The sequence below is a fragment of the Chiloscyllium punctatum genome, chromosome 2 (assembly GCF_047496795.1).
Source record: "Chiloscyllium punctatum isolate Juve2018m chromosome 2, sChiPun1.3, whole genome shotgun sequence".
Classification (NCBI taxonomy): domain Eukaryota; kingdom Metazoa; phylum Chordata; class Chondrichthyes; order Orectolobiformes; family Hemiscylliidae; genus Chiloscyllium; species Chiloscyllium punctatum.
The window spans coordinates 86,642,624-86,665,728 of NC_092740.1; the positions used below are offsets into that span (position 1 = coordinate 86,642,624).

The window sequence follows — 23,105 nt, forward strand, 5'->3', positions numbered from 1 at the left end:
TATTCCCAGTCAATATTTGGCAAGTTAAAAACCCCATAACAACTACTCTGTCACTCTTGCTCCTATCGAGGATCATCTTTGTTATCCTATCCTCAACAGCTCTGGAACTATTCAGAGGCCGACAGAAAACTCCCAACAAGGCAAACTCTCTTTTCCTGTTTCTAATCTCAGCCCATACTACCTCAGTAGACGAGTCCTCAAATGTCCTTTCTGAAACCGTAATACTGTCTTTGACTAACAATGCCACACCACCCCATCTTTTACCGCTTTCCCTGTTCTTACTGAAACATCCAAATCCTGGAACATGCAATTCCTGCCCCGCTCTACCTATATCTCTAAAATGTCACAATGTTGAAGTCCCAGGTCCCAACCCATGCAGCAAGTTCACCCACCTTGTTCTGGATGTTCCTGCCATTGAAGTAGACACTCTTGAAACTAACTTCTTGCTTGTCAGTGTCTTCATTTACCCTTAGTTCTGACCTCACTACTCTCAAACTCCTGTGTACTCAAACTACAATTTTCGTTCCCAACCTCCTGCTGAATTAGTTTAAACCCACCTGAAGAGAATTAGCAAATTCCACACCCCCCCCCCCAGGATGTTGGTACTCCTCTGATTCAGGCAACCTTCTATTTCTGTGTTGCAAAACAAAAACAATGCACATATCGTAACTGCAGTAATTCTGTTTAACACCATTTAACTTTATGCCTAAATTGTTTTAAAAGAGAGCAATTCTTCCTTTTCCAACCATTTTGAGAGATTGAGAATCAATATAGTCAAATCTGAGCTTTAACATTGTCATAACAGCTGCAGAGAATTACCACCCCCATAACTACATTTGAAATATTATATATTCAACTATTCATCTTAAAGAAACTGTAAGTCTATCAAGATTAATATTGATGATGCTGCATTTGCAAGCTTTGTGGAAATTCAAATGCTGAGTGGCTAACTTCCATCTGAATTGATGAGTGCAGCACCCTCTAAGACTGAATTTATTTCTGTAGCATTAGAGAGATTATATTCTATGGGCTATAATCAGGCAAATTATTATGAAAAGATTCACGAGACTTAAATCAGTTTAAGAGGAATCCAAATATCATATCAATCAAAATCAAACAATAATCACTATAAAAATTTATGTAAAATTTTAGTCTTTCTCTTCATTGAGAAGTACGCTAAATATCTTAACTGTGAAAGCAGAAGGTGAAACACAAAGTCAAAGGTAATCATCACTTGCTAAACTTGAATTGTTGCAAAATATACTTGAATAGAAATTTGTGTATTCCAACATGATGCCACCAAGTCTTGTGTATCAACCACCCACTAACTCTTTCAATTTTATTCTTGCTAATAAAAAATAAATACAGAATAAATTCATAATACTCAGTTGCATTAAATACATGAAGCTGATTTTAACTCTGAATTGGGTGAATTTAATGGACAATATACATCTATGTACATACATATGAATCAAGAGCAAAAGTCGTCCATTCACATCTCCAGGCCTGCTCAGCGATCAGTAGCTGATCGGTTTATGTTTTGAGTTCCACATTCACAATTATCTCTGATAGTTATTCTTATTTACCCGCTATACCTAATCAGTAACCTTTTGTGAATCATTCACCAGAACACCTGGATGCTGTGTACCTCACCATTCTCCAGTTGTTTTCCATTTAAGTAGTACTGTTATAGTTGTTCTGTCAAAGTGAACAACTTGATATTCTCCAATCTGTCAAATTTTTGCCCTTCACGCAATCTATCTTTATCTGTCTGAAATCTCAAGTCCTTTTCAGAAAATATTGCCTACTTAGTGTTATCTGCAAAATTGGGTTAATATCAGAACCATTTAGTACAGGCAGACCATGAGATATACGGTGTAGAGCTCTATTGCTATTGTCCTAAGACCCTTAGAATCTCAGAAGAAAATGTGTTTATGTATTACAACTAGATCCACTAAGAAACGTTGTGTCTTGAATGATTCGGAGGGAGATTAATTAATTAGAGGTTGCTTCATGTGTAGTTACAGTAAATTGAAATACTCTTCACTCTGTCCAACATGATTTCATACGGGATCTACAATCATCAGGAGACAAGATAGCTCAACTGAACTTCAAAAAAAATTATTATTTTCTAAATTTACAATGTAAATCCCAACCTATTATAACTGTTTTCAACTCATCAAAATCACACTAGGGGACAGGTGGTGCAAATTGCTCTATGGCATTGAAGTGAAATTTATTTTCATAAAGCAATTTGTAAATCTGTAAATTTAAATGTGCTTGTGTAATTTGAGGTATCAAATCACAGTGTGAAAAACATTTTAGTACATCTGTGACTCATAGATGAATCAAATTATATCCTAGAGTGAATTCAGTTATTCAGAATTTAAAGAGACTCCTTAGCAACTGTTGCTATTTTTCATTGTCCATTATTAATAGTATTCATATTCAATTTTGCATTTAACGGAATCTTATTTTAATAATCCTTCAACATTACATCTGACTCCCTTCAGTACACATTTGAAAATAAACATTTACATAAATGACTATTTATCAATGCAGTAATTTTTGAAGATAATATTAGGATGTATTTCTTATCTCAAGATGCATGACAACTATTAAACACAGATTGAAAATGAGCCAATTGACTTTAATCCTAATTAGACATCAATCAGACATCAAACTATAATGTGAAATCACAGCATTTTATCAAATCAGAATGTTAAAAAAGGCAAAGCAATAAATGTTAGAAAAACACACTTGCTCTTAGCTGATGTCTTATGTCATTGCTGTTTTACACACAAAGTTGCATTGCACTTAATGAAATAAATGGCGAGTCAATCTGTTTTTGGATGTGTTGCTTTAAGAATAATAGCTGGCCAGAGCACTGAAGATTTTCTGTACTCCAAATAATAGGAAAATCTACATCCATTTGGTGGTACAGTGGTTAGCACTGCTGCCTCTCAGCACCAGAAACCCGGGTTTAATTCCCCCTTTGGACAAATGTCTGTGTGGAGTTTGCACATTCTCCCAGTGTCTGCATGGGTTTCCTCCGGGTGCTCCGATTTCCTCCCACAGTCCAAAGATGTGGGGGTTAGGTGAATTGGCCATGCTAAATTACCCGTAGTGTTAGGTGAAAGGGTAAATGTAGGAGATGGGTCTGGGTGGGTTGTTCTTCGGAGGGTCGGTGTGGACTTGTTGGGCCAAAGGGCTTGTTTCCACACTGTAAGTAATCTAATCTAATCTAACCTAATCAGAAGTTTGTGAACTTTCCTACTTTAACTACTCTCCCAGCCAGTGCTTTCCAGATTCCTGCCATCCTCTGGATGAAAAAGTTCTTTGCTCAATAGGATTTGAATCTAAGGCCTCCTAAGAATAAAATTCCATCACTCCTTAAATATCTGCGTGCCATTTCTAATATATTATTTAACACATTTATATCAAGCTCCTATGCAATTGACACCAACAGAATCATTAATAGATGTGAAAAAAAAACTCCTAGTTTATTACACAGATGTAGCAAGCATTCTGAGGTTTTGATTTAAATCGCATACAACTGATAAATCTATGGTAAACTAAATTAACAAATACAGTGAATCTCTGTTATAATGCAAAAGTTTGAGTCTGCATATTGTATTGTAGCTGCAGTGTATTAATAAGAAAACATTATTCTTTCTTATTTTTAACTGGCAATTTTAAGAATTAAATAATTAAGCCACAACTCTCACGCTATTCAATGAATATCCACTATATGGACATCTAAATGAAATGGTCTGTGTCCATCAGCAGGTCTCCAATCAATCTGGAGTTGATCCAGTCCAGTTAAAAAGTTAATGAACAATTAATAGCCACCAGGGTGTGCCTGCCGGCAGCAGGAGGAAGATGTAGGCTGCTCACCCAATGTAGCAGGCAGTATGTCCAGACTTGGAGCCAGGCGGCCATTTGGGTCACCACCTTTGGTTTAAAGGACAGTGCTAGGTGCAGCAGGGGTAAATGCTTTGTGCAAGGAACATTGAAATCTAGTATTTCTTAAACATTTGGATGTTTTCACAGAGGTAAGTGTGATTTCCTTTTTGTCATTTCAATGTTTTACCCAAGGGAAACGGTTATGACCTTTGTCAGGGAAGACAAAGCCATGGAATACAATATTTTTTATTTGTTCATGGAACGAGGGTATCTCTGGTTAAGTCAGCATTTATTGGCTGTAAGCTGCCTTCTCAAACTACACCCACAGTGCTCTGATGAGAGAGAGCTCTGGGTTTTGACAGTTGCAGGGAAAAAATAATATAGTTCCAAGTCAGAATGCTGTGTGGAACTTACAGATGGTGGTGTTCCTATGTATCTGCAGCCCTTGTCCTTCCAAAGTGCTAGAAGTTGGGGGTTTAGAAGATTCTGTCAAAGGAGGTTTGGTTAGATACAGCAATGCCTCTTGAAGATGGCACATTCTGCTGCCATTTTGTAATGGTGATGAAGTGAGTGAGTGTTGAAGGCAGTGGATGGCATGCCACTCAAGTGAGATGCTTTCTCCTGGATGGTGTCAAACACTGAGTGTTGATGGAGCTGTATCCATCCAGACATGTGGAGAGTATTTTATCACACGCCTGACAAATGTTTTGTAGCAGATGGACAGCAACTGGGGAGACAGAGGGTAAGTTACTCACCACTAAATTCTCAGCATCTGATCTGCTCTTGTAGCTACAGTATTTATATGGCTTATCCAGCTTTTTCTCTGGTCAATTGTAACCCCTAGGATGCTAATAGTGGAGGATTATGTGATGGTAATGCCTGCCTCTATATGTCTAAGGACAGTGGTTAGATTCTATCTTGCTTGAGAGGTCATTGACTGCCACCTGTGTGATATGAATGATGTTTGCTTAAGCCTGGATGCTGTCTAAGTCTCGATACACATCAGCATGGACAGCTCAAGTATCCAAGGCATAGTGAATTTTGCTGAACATGGGGCAATCATCATCAAACATCTTCACTTCTGACACTATGACAGTGGGAGGCTCATTGATGAGAAAGTTGAAGATTAGTTTGGCTTAGGACACCATCCTGAGGAACTCCTGCAGTGATGTCCTTGGACAGGGATGAATGCCCTTCAACAACCACAACCATGTTCTGTTGCGCTTAGCTTGACTCCAACTAGCACAGAACTTTCTCCCAGTTTCACGCTGATTCCAGTTTTGCTACAGCTCCATGATGACATTATTGGTCAAATACAGACTCGGTGTCAGGGTAATCACTCCCACTCCTGCCTAGCCCCATCGCAGGAGTTCAGCTCTTCAGTCTAAATACAGACCAAAGCTGAAATGAGATCAGGAGCTGAGCATCAGTGAGCATCAAGTTAAAATTGCCTAGTTAAACAGTCTGACGGTGGCAGTTAACTATCAATACCTGCGTTTCCTTCCTGCATCAGATGTTGATTATTCTAGTGGAAAGTCAAGAAAAATGTGTCTTTCTATAAGAAGGTCTTTTTTAAAGTGCATGGTTGGAGTAGGGGAAAATTTACCTGAGTGAGACAGATAAAGGGTGAGTAACTGGGAATTTGGGGCAGAGGGGCATGAAAGCACTTTAATTAAGATATACTGCAAGAAATAGACTCTCCAGAAAGAAAGTTGAGTGGGAGATAAAAGAAAGTGTGCATCATAACACCTACCTGCACTTAGACCACTAGCGGCATAATGTCATATATGCAAGGAAAGCAGTGATTGGTGAGTAGGTTTAGTCAGTATTTCTAATCTTTCAAATGTAAGTTGGATATTTAGTTTGCATTTAAGTCTGTAGATTTTTTTTGGCTCAGGTATAGCTTGCTGGGTTTCATATTAAGTTCATTATAATTCGAAAGATAACAAAATAGTTTTAAGAGTTAGGGGATGGCAGGCCAGAAGGGCCAAGTGAGGCACACATCATGAGGCAGAGGACGTGAGTAGTACATATTGGGAGGCGGTCACACCACAGATCAAAAGTGCACTGACAGACAGGGAATGAGTGTCTAGCTGGCAACTAAGAAAACCAGGCAGGTAATTCAGGAATCCCCCAGAGTCTACTGTACTATTGCTGATCGCTATTCCATGTTGGAAAACAGAAAGGGTGCTGGTTTGTCAGGTGAATGCAGCCAGAGCTACACCCACAGCACTACAGGCAACTCAGAAGTATAGGGCTGGAGGAAGAAGAGTGGAAGAGTAACAGTTGTAGGGGTTTTCTTAATGGGGGATCAGATAGGAACTTCAGTGGTATGAAACTTGACTTGCGCATGGTGTGTTATATTATGAAGAGTTTGCAGGACACGCTTCCTTTGGAGTGGAAGCTGGCAAGTTCAATCCCACTGTTTAAGAAGTGAGTGCAAGGGAAAACAGGGAACTACAACCTGTTAGCTTTAGTAGGGAAAATGCAAGGATCTATTTTAAAGAATGGTATAAATAGACACTTGGATGATAATGCTATGGTTAGGCATAGTCAGCATGGATTTGTAGATGTAAAATTGTGCTTGACAAACTTGTCAGGGTTTTTTGAAATGCTAGTAACAAAATTGATAAAGGAAAGCCAAAGGGCACAGTATACTTAGGTTTTCAGGAGGCTTTTGATAAAGTCCCATTCTCTCAGTTCCTCAGCATCCAAGACATCAACACACTGGCTACTCCATTTGTACAGAGCATACTGCCCTTGGATGATATGGCACACATTGTTGGGACTACATGGAGTGGACCACTAGTCTGATACAAGTAGTGAAACTAGTGCTTCATGATGGTCTTGGCTGAGGATGAGCTGTTAACAAGGTGTCAATAAAGTAATAACCACTGTCAATTGGCTTTTCACTGTGACCTAGTGAGAATCCCATCACACCTTTTGTGAAACACATAAAAAAATGGTGCAAGTTGTCCTTGACATTGAGATGGGCTTTACCACTGCTGTCATCCAATTCTGCCAGATCTCCCCATTGCTCATGTCACTCTTACCCCTTATTTCTATCTAGATATATCTCAGTGTGCTTTCCAGGTGCTGCCATTATGGAATGTCTTGTACTTGCAATCACATGCACTTTGAATATGGCTATAATCCACCCTTTCTTTGTCTCCTTCACTGGAGAAATATTGAATACCCATGGTCCCAGCCCAATAGGATCTTCTGCAGCCTCTGAGGTGGGAAAGGAAACCTCAGCAAATGCAGTAGCACATCCCTTCTCAGCACCAAACACCAGCGCATACACTGTCCCTCGGTGTGAAGTTTCCAAAAAGTAAAACTGAGCAGCTCTCTGGACATTGAAACAGTACTGAGTAGAAAGCATGGAGCAGGTTTCTACGTGAAACAAAAATTATTATTTATTATAAGCAATAGACTATAGCTATGGGTAAACAGAATTGCAAATAAGAATACTAACTAAAACTCTAATCTCCTTAATAATACACCCTTTACCCATACACATGTAAAGAGGCAAGCAAATCGGGATAATAAATTATGGGCAGAAGTAGAAAAAAGAAATAGGGTCAGTTCAGTGGTCTTTGCTTTCCAATTGCAATGCTGAGATTATTCTACTTTGGCTAACCTTGGTGTTCAGTTGTTTCACTCTAGAAACGTCCAGTGGCTTGCATGATGTACAGAGAAACTGACTCACGTGGGAAATGTCTCTAATTTAGCAGTTCAAATATCACTGCTCACAGCTATTACTGCAGGAAAGATTTTTTTTACAACAGTAAGTTTTGCTGAGAACAATAGCACATCCTCCTGAGTCTTTCTCTCTCTCTCTCTCTCTCTCTCTCTGCCTGTCTGTGTCTGTACAACTTGTTTTCAATTCCAAGAGAACCAGTCACTTGTAAACAACTCCTCTGCTCACAAAACAGATTTCATACCAGATATTAAATTTCTTGCTGTGAAATTATGTAACCATGTTGGTAAATCTGTTACTTAAAGACGTTCTGTCTCTTTGCAGTCCACTATTTTTCAAGACAAAAATTAAAAAAAAATGGTTCGTTCATGCTGAAACCTCAACTGCAACATGTGAGAGGTCAGTCATACCGAGCCCTTGGGAAGCACAGTACCAGCCAAAACAACCGGCCTTGCAAGTGACTGTTGCAAACCATATTACCCAGCCTGCCTGAGCATTAAAGTGGTAAATATGCAATACTCAGCAGATGACAGTTTAACTCCATATAGATCACTACATCAGCCTGAAAGGATCCACGTTCAAAGAAATGCATGGCAACAGTTACCTTCAGGCTACAGTCATGGATGGTCCCCAATATAGTTGGAACTAGCTTGTCATAGAAAGATGTATTCATAGATCTTGAGAACCAGAGTCCAGACTGGTACTCTGTCTCTGACAATGGTATATCAATTTGATCCTGTATATATGCTGGGTGCATAAGACCCCCAGCATCTCTTTACAGTTGCACAATTTTGTGAAGGTTATGCAATGTCTATCAACCCAGATGTCTGCCGCGAATATATAGTCGCCATCTTCTTTTTTGTATATCTGAAGTTTACCACACCCAAAGTGGAATGAGCTTCATCTTCCATTTTTGGCATGCATTCTTGAGGAGCCATTGTGTATATAGCCATCACTTTGAATTTGAGTTTAATTGCTGACATAGTATCTATAACCATTCATGATGCTACAAAGAAAATATAATATACAAAACACCTCTGCTCAATCCCACTGACATCAAACTTTTCCATCACATTTCTACTACAATCGCCATCCAAAGTATATTCAGTGGTTTTGAAATCTTGAATACAAAAATTAAAGATAAACCTGAAATACTCAAGATTAGTTCACATGCTTAATCCTTCATAACATTAGCACAGTTCCATGGCAATTCAGAATAAACTATATTTACATAAGTATAAATGAAAGATTGTGATTATTAAAACTGACCTTGTATATTCTTCATACAGCCTGTTTTCCTTTACTTCAGTCAGGTGTTCCTGAAGAGAATCTTGTGCCATTGCTGCAGAGGTCTGAACTGCATACTCTTGTACAGAGCTCAAGGAACTGTGGAAACAAATTAACAGGGGAAAAAACACAGTAATTTAAACAAAGTTCATAAATGTGAGGAGTGTTGCCTGTAAATTAATTCAAAGGAAAATGACAAAAGTGGAAACAAGAATTTAAATTATTAGTCTAATTGATCATTTGAAATAGTGGATCTAAACAAAAATTAAGGTGAAAAATTTTCATACCCGTTTTACGTAGCTAGGAAGTATACCACTCTGAAGAATTTCTTTATGCCACCTTGATAGATAGCTATATAATAACTCACATGTATATAAGCCAAATACTTATTGGAAAAAGAGCAGAAGGTGCTTCCTTTTGTTGTAAGACAAAAATAGACACAGTATCAAACAACTTGGTAATGAGACTGCTATCTAAAAGCTTGATCCAAGTAATAATTTGTAAGAGAGTACCAAATGATATTAAAATACAAAAAAACATTAAAAACATGTAAAATATGTTTTATCTATAAGTGATCAAGAATTTCTTGCTCAGATTAGAATTAATGGAAAAGTAATTTTACAAATATTCTACAAATCATGTCTACACTCATCCATACACTGAACGTTTTGAAAATTATTGAATGATAATGCTGTATTTTACGTAATTTATATTTCATTGCACAATAACAACTGCATTGACTATAAAACAAAAAATTAAGACATGAATAAACATCAAGGTTTGTTGAAACAATTTGTGATTCCTAACATCCTGCTGAATATGACACATCAAGTGTTAGAACTACATGCAGGAGATGAAAAGCACACTTACCAATGTGCATACCACCTACTTAATAATTTACTTTTCAATCTTGAATATTTGCAGAGAAGATGGTTTAAAAATAATTATGCTGCCCATCAATAAAAGAAAATCCTCTACAAAGGAGCTCTCAGATGATTGATTTCACAATGATAGCATCTTCCTTCTTTGAGTTTTCAGCTCAAAAGCTGAACCATATCAAAATGCAGTTTTTGTTTGACTCAGGATAGAGTGAGAAGGCAGGTCTTCTGATGCAGAGATAGGGTTGCCAATCTTTTGGCACAAGTCCCACTTTAGAACTAAGGTCATAAAAATGCATTCATAATTAGGCAAATCATGCTGATTATTAGCCTGAAAATCTTTTCAACCTGCCTAACGGTACATGGTAAAAGCAGGAGAGCTTCTCAACTAGCTTCCACCTTTAATCTACAATTGAAATGAATAACAGGTACATAATCTATACAATAGCAAATATGTTTAATGAGTCTGCTTTAGTTTAACCTGTATTGCATCACTCAAAATTCTGAATTTACTTAAACAATCTATTCATAACAAAATATACTTACATTCTATTGAATTCAATAGGAGACAGGTTATTTAGCTGGAATCTGCTCAAAGAATATCAGGCACATACAGGAACTATACCCGTTAATTTTATGCAACTTCCTGACCAGCTTGGAATGGCTGCAACTTAATGTTCATTTCCTGCTTTCTGATACTATTTTTACAAAAAATATGTGCACTTGTTCTTACATTGTAATGGTTACAAAGCTCTCATAATACTATACAACTTAGCCTTTCTACTTCAGTCTCTAACAAGAGACTGACATTCTGGACATTAGTATGCTTCCACATAATGTTGCTTGTTATTTAAAAGATGCAGCAAGAATAAAGGTAGTACTTCCAACATAAAATTCCATATTCTGCATTGAAAGAGCAGGAAGTCTAATAGCACTCATCTTCGCATATGTCTGTGCACATTTTTCAGCAGGCTGCCACGATGCATACACTCTGCCGGTCCACTGTCCTTCCATCCCTTCCCATGCACACACAGATATTGGATTCTGGGGGTTGTCCATGAGCAGGAACAGATCCCAAAGGTATTATCTGCTGACAAGAACCCTCATTGAGCAGTCCATCAGCCTGCTTAAACTACATTTTTGAAACCTGGAATGCTTAAGTGGTGTCCTGCAATACCCACCGGTCAGAGTTTCTAACAATATCATGATGCTGCATAATATGCCCAGAAAGTAACTCTTCAGAAACTCTTGACAAAAGATGGTGGGATGTCCCCAGAGGAAGAGGATGAGCATCATGGGAACAGATGGAACAGTGGGTGAAGAAGGGAAGTCTTCTACTATGTGAGGTTGCCTGGCCATTGACTTGGCCAGGTCAATGGTATCACAATGACATTTTTCAAGGAACTATTGTTGTGAGGCACCAGTTGATCCAGGAAAGGTTTGAATTTCCCCATGTATTGTCAAAATTCTTTTGGTGAAAAATATTCTACAAAGAATACAACTTTTAACACTAACTTTTAACAGTTGGCTCTATTCACTTTCAACCACCAACTCTGGCTACCAAAATGTGGTCCCCAAAATGGCTTATTTTTTAACTTTCTGAAATTAATTTTGAATTATGTCAATTTCATTTACAAAGCACTCAATATTTGCCATTTTAGTTAATGAAAATAAAACATTTTATAATCCAGAAGTACTAATGTTCAACTTTCTATAAATAAAGGATTTGTATTGATATATTAACAAAAATATTAAAAACAAAATAAAAAGGCATAAATTACCTCACTTTAGTTGAATTTCCCTGTTCAATTAAAATAATCTCTTCCCTCCTTATCTCTTTTCCCACTGAAGTATGACATTCAGTTGCAGATGGGTTGGGATAAATCTGTTCTGCCTCATTTTCGCTTTCACTTAAATCTTCATGTGAAATGTTGGCCTCCCTCACAGAGAACTGGGATGCAGTGCTCTCAGTTTCACTGTTGCTTAGCTCATCTGTAGATACAGTTCTTTTTGTATACATTGTAACATTCATTTCTGGTGATACGTGATGCATGGTGTCATAGTCAATCTCAGATTCTTTAGTGTTATCCACACCAGTTTCATTAGAAACAAGGTTCATTGTCTTTAGCTCTTTAACTGAATGTTCTGAACCAGATTCTCTCATTTCTCTTCTACTAGGATATTCCTCAGGTGAGGTGTCCAACAGTTCACTTACATCCACTATTTTTTTATTCTGATCTTTAGTTGGCTCCTCATCCAAATGTGCCCCACCTTGATCTTGGTCTTTATTGCCTAAAAGTTGGGCAGCAGTGGCATTGCATGTTGAAGATAAGCTATCAGAAAATTTCTCCAAGTCACTCATTTCATTTCCACTGATGCTTGGTTGAATAGTAACTGAAGGAAATGTTGAAAAATTATCTTCAAAATCCTTTTTTATAATATCTGCATTCAGATCTATGGCTAGGTTTTTAGTTTGCTGGCTACTCGACACTTCTTCACAAGGTCTTTTATTTCCAGCTACAATTATATAATCCATTTCTCCTGTGTCATGGTCTTTATCAGACGTTATTCTGATGTCATTAGTATCAAGTTCACTTGAGTTCACCTTGGTTTGGCATTTACCAACTTTGTCAACTTCTGGCGAACTGTTACCAATCTCAACTGAGGAAACTGGAGTGTTGACTGAAGAAACCAAGGAACTGCACTGGTTATCAAATCTTTGTTCCAAAAGGGGAACTCTACTTTTGCCGTAGAGTTCTGACAATTGTTGCGCAGTTTCCACTCTTACTTCACTTCCTATCATCTCCTTATGCTTCTCTGTTGCAACAGTACTCTCTAAAACAGAAACATGTGAAAATTCGTCAGCAACTATACTACAATCCTGGGGACTAAGATCTTCCCAAAAGTCTGATTTATGGATACTAGATGATAAACTAGAAGATGTCTCGTTGCTGTTACTGCTAATATCTGTATTTCCAAATGAAAGCCATGCACTTTCTACAACATTATGTACCTCTTGCTCTGTTTCAATATTACTTTGGTTTAGCATATCAGTGTTAGGCTGTGCTACTATATCAGCTGCTGGTGGAAATATATTTCTCTCTCCGATAACGCCGGTGGAAGTTTTTAGTGAATCAGGCTGCCTTACAGATTCACAAGCACCATGGACAAATGAATCTTCAGATATGTCTGAGTTGGTTTCTCTATTACAACTTTGATAGTTAGGACCAGCTGGTTGAGACCCCTCATCACCAATCTTAGATGCTTTCTGTGCCATAACCAACTCATCCTTAATGGTATTAGAAGCACTGATACTTACAGATGAAATACTATCATTCAAATGAATAGCTTCTGTTACTGCCTGAGAAAAATCTTCCAGTGGTTCCATATTCAAAATATTTTCTTCTGATACAGAGAAGTATTCCATCATTCCTGGATCATGTACCTCTCTATCTAGGCTATAGCTAGAAGTAGCAGAAGTAAAATAGTCATCTGCGTATCTGGATTTTGAAAAAAGGCATTCATTTTCTCTTTTCTCATCCGTTTTCCTGGCTGCATTGTTATCTCTGTAAAGATTTGAAGGTTTATCTTCTAAAACACTGCCCTCTTGCTCTTTAGCTGGCAAGAATGAATTTAAGTATTTGTCCTGTAGAGTTACAGATGGCATATCATGTGCTTTCTTGTTTTCATTGTTTTCAGCACCTGAGAGTTCAAACCGTTTAGATTCGCCCCATGAAATGTCATTTTCACAAAGTAATACGCTATCTACAGAAACAGGAATCTCTTCCACTGGATTCCAGGTATCAAGATGTTGCAAATTTTCTTGGTGAGTTACAGTGTCCCTATACTCTGTAAATTTATGATTTGCTAAATCATAATAATGTATTCGCTCTTGATATTTAACCTGTGAATTTGGATCTTTTCTGGTTGCTTCAGCAGCTTCTTCTTCTAACTGAATCCAAGCATCAGGACTAACAAAAATATGTTGCTTATCTTCTTGAACAAAATCAAACATAGTTTGAGTTAATTCAGTCAGGTCTTTATTGTTATTGAACGTTTGTTTTGCTGTAACAAACTCTTCTCTTGATTCATTGCAACCTTCAGAATATTTCGTTTCCTGCTGGTTGTTTAACTGTATTTTACAGGATTGCGCATCCGCAGCAACTAAGGGTGAATGGCTTGCTTGTTGCACCAATTCATTATGTACATACTGATACTGAATATAAACAGCAGGTTCAGCTAATACACATGAAGCAACACTGTCTGACATCGACAGGCATGACTGCTGTCCAGCTACATCCATTATATCAGGAAGTTCAGTCTTGAGTTCAGCAGGCTTTCCTTCGGACTCCATCCACATATCTGGATTCCCCAGTTCTTGCTTTTCTGTCTCAATCAATTCACTCCATCTATCAGGGCTGTTTGAAGTTGATTGGCTGGAATCTAACTCATGATCATTCAGAATATCAGGATTTACAGTAGTTGAATCAAAAAACAAGTGATCAGATTTAGCCCATAAATCAGGATTTACTGAAGAAATCTGATTTGCATCTTGATGATAGTCATTGACAATATCAGGAATATTTTCATCTTGTTTGACTAACTCCTGTTCAAATTCACTATATGCATCATTACAAGTGGGAAGCAACTCAGGAAATTCAAATTTTGAGTCAGTCCAAGTGTCAGGAATTTCAGTGTAAGTACGGTTATACTCACATTCTACAGGTTTGTTAGAATCAAGTGCATTCGATTGCTCTTGTTCAAATCTATTCAAAACAGGGAAATCGGTAGTTGCCTGGATAAACTCAAACTCAGAATCATTATAATGATCAAAATTCTTTACAACTTGTAATTTGCCTTCTTCCATTGGTTGTCTATTGACATCAAAGCCTGCTGGATAGTCTTGTGGTATTTCAGAGGTTAACAACTGACTATCCTGTTCTTTACAATGTGTATCAGAAATGTTGACCACTGGCTGTTCTCTTTGCTGTCCAAATGTTTCCCAGTTTTCTTCTAGGTCAGAATAAGAAAATTCTTCACATTTGCTCTGTGAATTTGAAAATTTTTCATTCAGCTCAGAACCTTCCTGATTCCATGTCTGAGGAGCTGAAGAAGTTTGCTGGTTATCTGTCTCTACCGTTTCAACTTCAGAAGATCTGCAGAATTTATTAATTTTATAATCTGGTAAACTGCCTTCTGTTTCAGAATGATGGCCTATGTTGGAGTGACTTGCAGTGGGCTGACTAACCTCCTGTACTTGATTGAACTGGAATTGTTGACTTATGAACGTAGATTTATTAACATCATCTTCAAAAACATTCCATGGAGAGTGCATCCCTGTTGAAATGTGGCTGCTCTCTTGGATACATCTGTCCTCTGTGTATGAACTTTCAGTTGTAGAATATCTAGTTCTCAGATCTGAACTTTCAATTTTATCTAAAGTGTTTTCTGCACTTTGCGGACTAGTCTTCTCAAGATATTTACCACTTCCATCTAGACTTTCAAAAGGTGAGTTGCTGCAATGTTCAAATTCATTCCATATAACTGAAGCATTTGGAGATGCTTGTTTGCATTCACCTGGGTTCAAAGACTCTACCACTTCAAATGCTGCCTGATTATGAATAATTGGCGCTTGCTGTCCTTCCTGCACATATTCAGTGATTGGAATGGTAGTTTTTAATAGTGGCCGAGGAATAGCTTGCTCTATTTCATTTCCTTCTAGACTTGACTGATTAATGCTGTTTACTTGCTTACTCAATAGATTAGGATTACTCAATAGTGAGCTGTTGGAATCATGTTGACCAATATTCCATATTTCAACATTATTTTTCTGGAAGTGTTCATCCCGTACATCTGTATTTTCAAAGGTTAGCTGCCTTTTCTCCTTTTCAGGACTAAACTCTAGATCATGCTTGTGTACAGTCAGAGGGCCATCTTTTGCTATCCTTAATTTTTCACTTTCAGAAGTTAGGTTGTTAGGTTCAAGGTTAAATGTATCGAAACTTTCACCGGTCACTTGCGTTCTATTTGTAGATTCATTCCCTATAATTGAATTTACAGCAACTGGCAAATTAACCTCCTGTTCAGAATCATTTAATATTGTAGACATTTGTGATGAAAATAGTTGAGAATCCTGTATAGACTCTGGGCTTTCAGTGTTTGATTGTTGGATTTTATGCTCGAAATTCTTTGAAATATCTGAAAGTTTTTCATTAGGTCTTATAACTTCATGCACTGGTACACTCCAAATAAATGTACTTGCTACTGCTGCTGTACACTGTTTCTGTTCAGAACCTATATGTGAACTGTCTATACCTTGCTGTTTGTCCTGTTGAACTGGTAGTGTTGTTGTGTTTAGCGATTCGTGTACTATTAAATTTTTGGTTGAAAATTTGTAACAAGGATCTATATTATCGACATCTGACAAATTTTCTTCTGTCACAGATTTGCTCCCGTTATTAGAAGTGTTTGAGATCATTTGAGTTTTGTCTAATTCATCATGTACGTTTGGTTTAGCAGAGGTTGATTGGAAAATGCTTGGTTCGGTTGTATTCCACTGATCATCAACATTTTTCATAACTGATTGTTTAGATTGGCTATCAATTTGACTCCAGATATCACCATGTGTAAAATCTGATTGAGTGAATTCCTGATCAAAATTTGTCCAAAAATCAGGAGATTGCACAAGTACATTTAGTTTTTTTTGGTTTTCATTCCAGACATCCTTTGGGCCTGGCACATCCTGTTTCATACAAATTTCAAATTCTTTCTGTTTTCCAGTATGTATAGAATCTGACTGATCAGAGTCAAGAATAACAATTTCATTCATTTTCTCAATTACATCTTCTGCAAAAATATTATGAGGTCCTTCATCCAGGGGAGAACCATCTACAAGACTGTTCATGGGAGTTGGGGGGACATTCTTATCTTCAATTTGTGATCCAATTACATCATTAGAAAGATTTTGAGAAAGTAAAGAAATATTAGCTGCATGGGATCTAACAACCTGCAGCATTTGATCTTCTCCTGATTTATTACCAGTACTTCCTTGTTTGTAAACATGAACATCCTTTACTTTTACCAGGTTAGCTTCTGGAGTGGTTTCTTCTGACATATTAGTAGAAGGCTCAGGCCAATTACAACTTAGTGGAACATCTTCCACAATATTTTTTTGAGGGGTGGAATCTAACTTTGACAAGCTGGCAATCATCAAAAACTCTTCATTATTTCCTATAACATCAGCATTAGTGTTACTGCAATGTGATGGATCAAGGACAGACAAATCAAAATTATCATTCACATGGGCGACTGAAGGTATCTTTTCCTCAGCTAATTCACCTTCAGGCAGTGAACTAAACATATCATATCCATGTATAACACTAGAGGGCGGTACAATTGCTTCTCGTATCGGGCTTTCATCACTGAGAAAAACAGAACTTTCTTTAGATGACCGATTGCTTCGAATAGTGGCTAACCCGCTGTCTGGACTCATTAGATCTAAATTGCCATCACCATGAGCCTGCAATGAAGAGTTCAAATTCTGAGAATTTTCCAATAAATTGTCACCAATATATTCAGTGTTCTGGGAATCTATATCAGGACCAGATAAGTCTAAAGCACCAGATGATCCTTCTGAAACTGGAGCACTGCCATTGACAGCTTCAGTGGAAGAAGTTCTCCTGTTCATTACCATTTCTTGTTGTCGCCTATGGATACATTCTTTTATCAATGGAAGCATTTGTTTGCATGAAACTGAAGAGCTTCCTTGCTGATATGCTCTGATTTCCTGCAACCCATTTTCTATGGGCAATAGCTGAAGACATGGATTCTGACACTCTTCTAATGTATTGCATATCTGTCAAACAATGAAAATATCAATTAATACTTTATTTCAAGTATAACTTGTTAAACAATTGCGGTTAGTATGACAAATCAGAACAATAGATTTTCTGTTTTCTGAAACTTATATTTAATTCATGTATTGTGCCATTCTAATCAGAAATCAAAATCATTAAGTAAAAACAAAAACAAAATAGCTAGTCAACTGTCACTCCAAATTTCTAGAATTTGATAATTTTTTTCTTTATAAATTGAGAAGCAAAAGATAAGCTTGTATAAACAAAAATCAATATCACGTGAATAAAATGAATGATGGAACAGATAATGGTAAACACCATTAATATTGTGGACCTGAAAGCAGAACTTTTTTTTTAATAAAAACAGAAATTTCAACAATGTCAGTTGATTTGGTGCAAGTTTAAATATTACTCCAAGTAATCAACTTCCACCCAACAAATTCTTCAGAATATTTTTATTCATTCAAAAGGATGTAGATATTGTTGGCAAGTCCAGAATTATTTGCCGATTCCCAGCTGTCCCTCAGAAGGTGATAGGGAATAAGTTCCTTGAACTGCTACAGCCCACAACTGGTAGATTCACCTACAGAGTTGCTAGACTGAAAGTTCCAGGATTTTTAACTCAGCTACAATGAAGGATCAGCGACATATTTTCAAGTCAAGATGGGATGACATTTCGACAGGAATCTGCAGATGTTAGTGCATGTAACATATGTCCATGTGTTTTTACACTAAGAAGCTCTTGGTTTTAGAGGGTGCTGTTGAAAATATTTTAACAAGGTGCTGCAGTGCATCTTGTCAATCGTACGCATCTCAGCAGAGAGGAATGCTGCACATCTTGAGTGTTAGAGCTGCCTTCATTCAGTCAAGAGAGAATGTGCCATTATGCATCTGACTTGTACCTTTTAGACAGTGGACTAATTTTCAGGAGTTGGATAGCATGTTATTTGCCACCTGAGAAGTTATCACATTTTATCCTTTGTTTCCAGACTTTGGCTCACAGGAACTAAAAAACAGCTGGCTTTTGATGTATTCTTATAGCCTCCGTGTTGATGTAGCTGCTTCGATTAAGTTTTGGTCAGTGGTAGGCCCTAGACATTGCTGGAGGTTGTTAAATGATGTTAATGCAATCTAATGATGATGAAATATGGTTAGATTCTGTCTTGTTGAAAATGTTCTATAACTGACACTTGTTGTTGCACAAATTTTACTTAATCAGCTCAACCCTGAATGTGATATATGTCTTCCTGCATGCAGGCATAATCTGCTCCAGAATGTGAGAAGTTGCATATGAAACTGAATATTATGCAATCATCAGCCAGCATCCCCATTTATGAGCTTATGAGATGCTGTCTTGTGAGATAGGCAAGGTTAATGAAGAAGCTGAAGATTGTTGAAATTAAAAAAAACTAGCTTAGGAACTATTGTAGCAATGTTCTGGAATTGAGACTATTTGTTTCCAGCAACCATATCCAATTTTTTTTAGATATTAAACATGACTTCCTCTGAATGTATCCTACTTATCATGTTGAGTTAGCCACAAAATGCAGTGCAAGGTGTCCTCAGTGAGACAGTCAACATTTCTACCAGCACATGGAAAGTGTTCTGACTGTGACAGGAGGAATGTGCTTTTAATCAAGCCCCACCACTTCACCAGCTGCATGACTAATGCAAATGTTGGCTCAATTACTAAAATGGTTAATTGTTTTTCTTAGTACTGCTAGTAAAAAAAATTAAGTCGGGTGATAAGTTTGTTTTAAAATAAAGGGCAAAAGGGAAAAATGACTTATTATGGCCAAAAGTCTGGAAACAAAGAATAATATTTGATAATTTCGCGCATCCACTGAATATCCTGTTAACTCAACTGAATTATTGACAACTATAGATCCATGAAATTTCCAATTCTAATTCCAATCAACTTGGATTCATGTTGTTGAGAATTTATTTTTAAAAACAACCCACTGCTTCAGGTTATACCATGTAGGCAGAAGTACTGGTATTTGAAAACTCTTAGGTTCACTGGATTATTTTCTATAATGAACCGAACTTGAGGAGACACATTGCAGCTTCTGGGGTAGCTCTTGCCTCACTGACTTCTGCGTTTGCAAAAAACAGAACTCTAGACCTAACAAGGTTGCTAGGAGACTGTTAGAATGGGCCTCTAGTCCTCTCAAAGCCAGTTTCCTTTCAAGTATTTATGGCTATAAATACCTTCGCTATCTCCTTGAAAAACTACGCTTATCCGCTTTCCTGAATTCACTTGATTTCCATTAAGAACTGCGAGTGGATTAGAGCAAAAGAACCTCAATTATCAGAATATCAATTATCTGAATTTTGGATTATCTGAAGAAGATCTCAAGGTCCCGCAAAAACATTACATCAAAGAGGCATGTGTATTCGATTTACCTGTACTGAAGAACATGTGAAAATACTGGCAAAAACAAAGAAACACAAGCACCTCGAGCATCAGCAACTGGATATTTTTTAGGTAAGGGTTAGTTCACAGCCCTTTGCAAAAGTAAGTGTTTTACAGTCCAGGGTATTCCTGTCACTTTATCGGGCCGTTCATGGAAAAAATGGCCGAGAAAGTAAACGCAAGCATGAGGCGTGCTTTCGCAACACTAAGTTCCTGGAAACCGACAAATGCTCTTGCAATCGTAGAAGCTGTTTGGAACCTTGTTTAATGGCTTCCCTTGTTTAAGGTAGAATCGATTATCCAAACGAGGTGGGCGGGTACTATTTTGTTGAGATAATTGATTATTCAGATAATCGAGGTTCCTCTGTATTAAACTTTTGACATCATGAATTAGTAAATGTGTCAAGCCCAAAGCACTACTGAATGTAATTTTTGGAAGTCACAATTTAGAAAATATTCAAATTATTCCATCTCTTTCCAACTTTCTTCAAACATTCCTTAACTAATCGCAACAAAAGCTTCATCAAGTGCAACTGAACCTCTCCTGGGGATTGACATTGAAGTTCCTGTCAGAGTACATTCTTGTTATACTCAGTGCTTTGTCCAGAGTTGTTTTATGTATGGGTGCAAAGACTCATCAGCTGAGGGGTTTAGAGCAAAGGATTAGTGGCAATTAGAGAACGGCTTGATTACCTACACTTAACTTGATACCACAAGTCATCGTGGGATGCGGTGTAAATTTTGAAGATACCCAGGCCAAGAACTTCCTGACTTTACACCACTTACTGTCACCTCTGTTTGGTTTGATGTGCCACAGAACATACTCGTGATGGAGGAGGAGGAGTCTGTCTATTGAAAGGTATGATTCAGTAAGACTAATTATGTTAGACTGCTGCTTGACCAATATATGAGACAGCTCTCACAATTTTAACACAAATCCATTTATGTTAGTGAGACTAACTTTGCATGATCACCTGGCCGGGCATGTTTGAATCTGATGCCGAGGTCAGTGCAGATAATTAATCGGCTTTATTGCTATTAGGTCAGTTATGAGACAGGCACATTGATGAAGTTCTGGAGTCACATGTAGTTGAGATGAGCTAATGATTGCAGATATTATTCCTTAAAGGTCATTAGTGAACCAGAAGGCTTTTTATATTTACAGCTGGTAAATTCATAAAGATCACTCAGATTAGCTTGTTATTCGGAATGCATTTAAATTAACTGAAGTTAATTTCCCCACCTGTTGGGGTGGAATTTGAATTCATATCTCTGGACTCTTATTACACCAGGCCTCACAGTTATTAGTCTGGTACGTAAAATCACTACCACACCTGTAAACAGGGCATGTGAGCATGGAAATCTGTGAAACACTTCCCCACTTCCTGGGAACCACCTTATGGGGCATATGATGCTGTCACTAAAATATGGGACTGAAATCCGGGGTTCTCTCATAAGTTAAGATGCAAAAGGTCTAAAAACTGGAACCAACCTGCCTGAAATCTCCAGTTTTGATGAAGGCTGGACAAGAAGATGGCAATTATTTCCCTTACAGGAGGCTGGTTGGTCATTTAACTATTACAAATAATGCAGACCTTGGGAAACATGTCAGCTGAAAGAAGACATGAGAAGTTGAACCCATGCCTGAAGGGTCTGAAGGAGAAAGGATGTGTCCTTCATACTCAACAAAGGTTTCCACTCAACACCTTCACTGCAATGATTCACCAACTCTCCTCCACCACATCCAAAACTCCAAACAATCCTTGCACTATTCCCATATCCCAACAATGGGCAAAGGAACTATTCCCAAACCTTCCCTCACAAAGGTCTTTCTCACTCCAACCACAGTCCTGTACACTGCCTTCCTGGCCAAAAGGCTTCACAACCTTGTGAATCAGGTGGCCTTTGAGTAGTTACACCAATAAAACAATACTGCAGTTAAGTTCTGCACAGTGTCTATGGAACTCAGTCTTGTGGGTTTCTGAAACACATAACAGCTTTCCTACTTAGCACCCATCTCTACATTAAAATTCAGGCCACGGCCTCAGAGATATTTCTTTCTATTTTCATTGCATAAATAAGGCATCTCACATTTAATGATAGACAGGGCAGAGAATTTGAGAAACAGTAAAATCTGTCCAATATTTTACAGGACTAAAGAAATTGTTAATAAAAAACTTTCCATTCTACTGGAGACTGTCTTTACACAGGGGGCATGAACTGGATAAGTTTCAAGTTGTTTCCTGATATTAACTAATGCTTGTTTGCTACCAAATTATTCTACAGCAATTTTAGTGGAAACTAGAGTTTCTTTCTGAGAGCTCATGAGCATGGGATGATGGAACGGCATGGTGGCTCAATGGTTAGCCCTGCTGCCTTACAGTGCCAGGTACCCGGGTTCGATTCCAGCCTCTGGCACTGTCTATGTGGAGTTTGCACTTGCTTCCCATGTCTGCATGGGTTTCCTCCCACAGTCCGAAGATGTGCAAGTTAGGTGGATTGGCCATGCTAAGTTGTCCATAGTGTTCAGGGATGTATAGGCTGGGTGCATTAGTCAGGGGAAAGGTAAAGTAATAAGGTAGTGGAATGGGTCTGGATGGGATATTCTTTGGAGAATTGGTATGGGCTGGTTGGGCCAAATAGCCTTTTTCTACAATGTAGGGATTCTATGAAAAGAAAATTCAGTGTAGTACAATGTCTTTTGTTTCTCTGTATTCTTAATATAATGCTAAAATGAACAACGAACTATTTTAAAACCGAAAATTGCTGGAGGATTATTTCATATTTTGAAAGCGAGTTAACTTGACACTCATTTTAAGCACTGTTTACACATTACCTGCTTGAACCGCAGTTAAAGTGAGGTTGCAGGCAAACTGGGATCAAAGGATTCTATACAAATAGAGCTTTGGTTAGCAAAAAATAGATGATTGGTTTGTGGACAAGTCACCAGTTATTGATGAGAAGGCATTCTGTTTGCCAACAACTATGTGATTGGTTCTCAGTTAGCTGAATAGCTTGGGAACAGGATACATAAAAGCTTTCAGACCATTAGCTCATGAGCT

The 23,105-nt window shown here is 37.7% G+C and overlaps 1 protein-coding gene across 2 annotated transcripts in view; it reads right to left on the reverse strand.

Moving 5' to 3' along the window:
- The window catches only part of LOC140486271 (protein prune homolog 2-like), a 417,027-nt gene that overhangs the window by 128,272 nt on the left and 265,650 nt on the right, over positions 1-23,105 (reverse strand). Inside the window, exons 8-9 of one of the 2 annotated variants that reach the window (XM_072585194.1) lie at positions 11,553-17,626; positions 8,876-8,992 (exon numbers count right to left, since the gene is read on the reverse strand). In XM_072585194.1, coding sequence (XP_072441295.1) covers positions 8,876-8,992; positions 11,553-17,626 — 6,191 coding nt within the window. Of the gene's footprint in view, positions 1-8,875; positions 8,993-10,317; positions 10,416-11,552; positions 17,627-23,105 lie in introns of those variants that run through there. The other variant, XM_072585201.1, reaches the window with a different exon arrangement.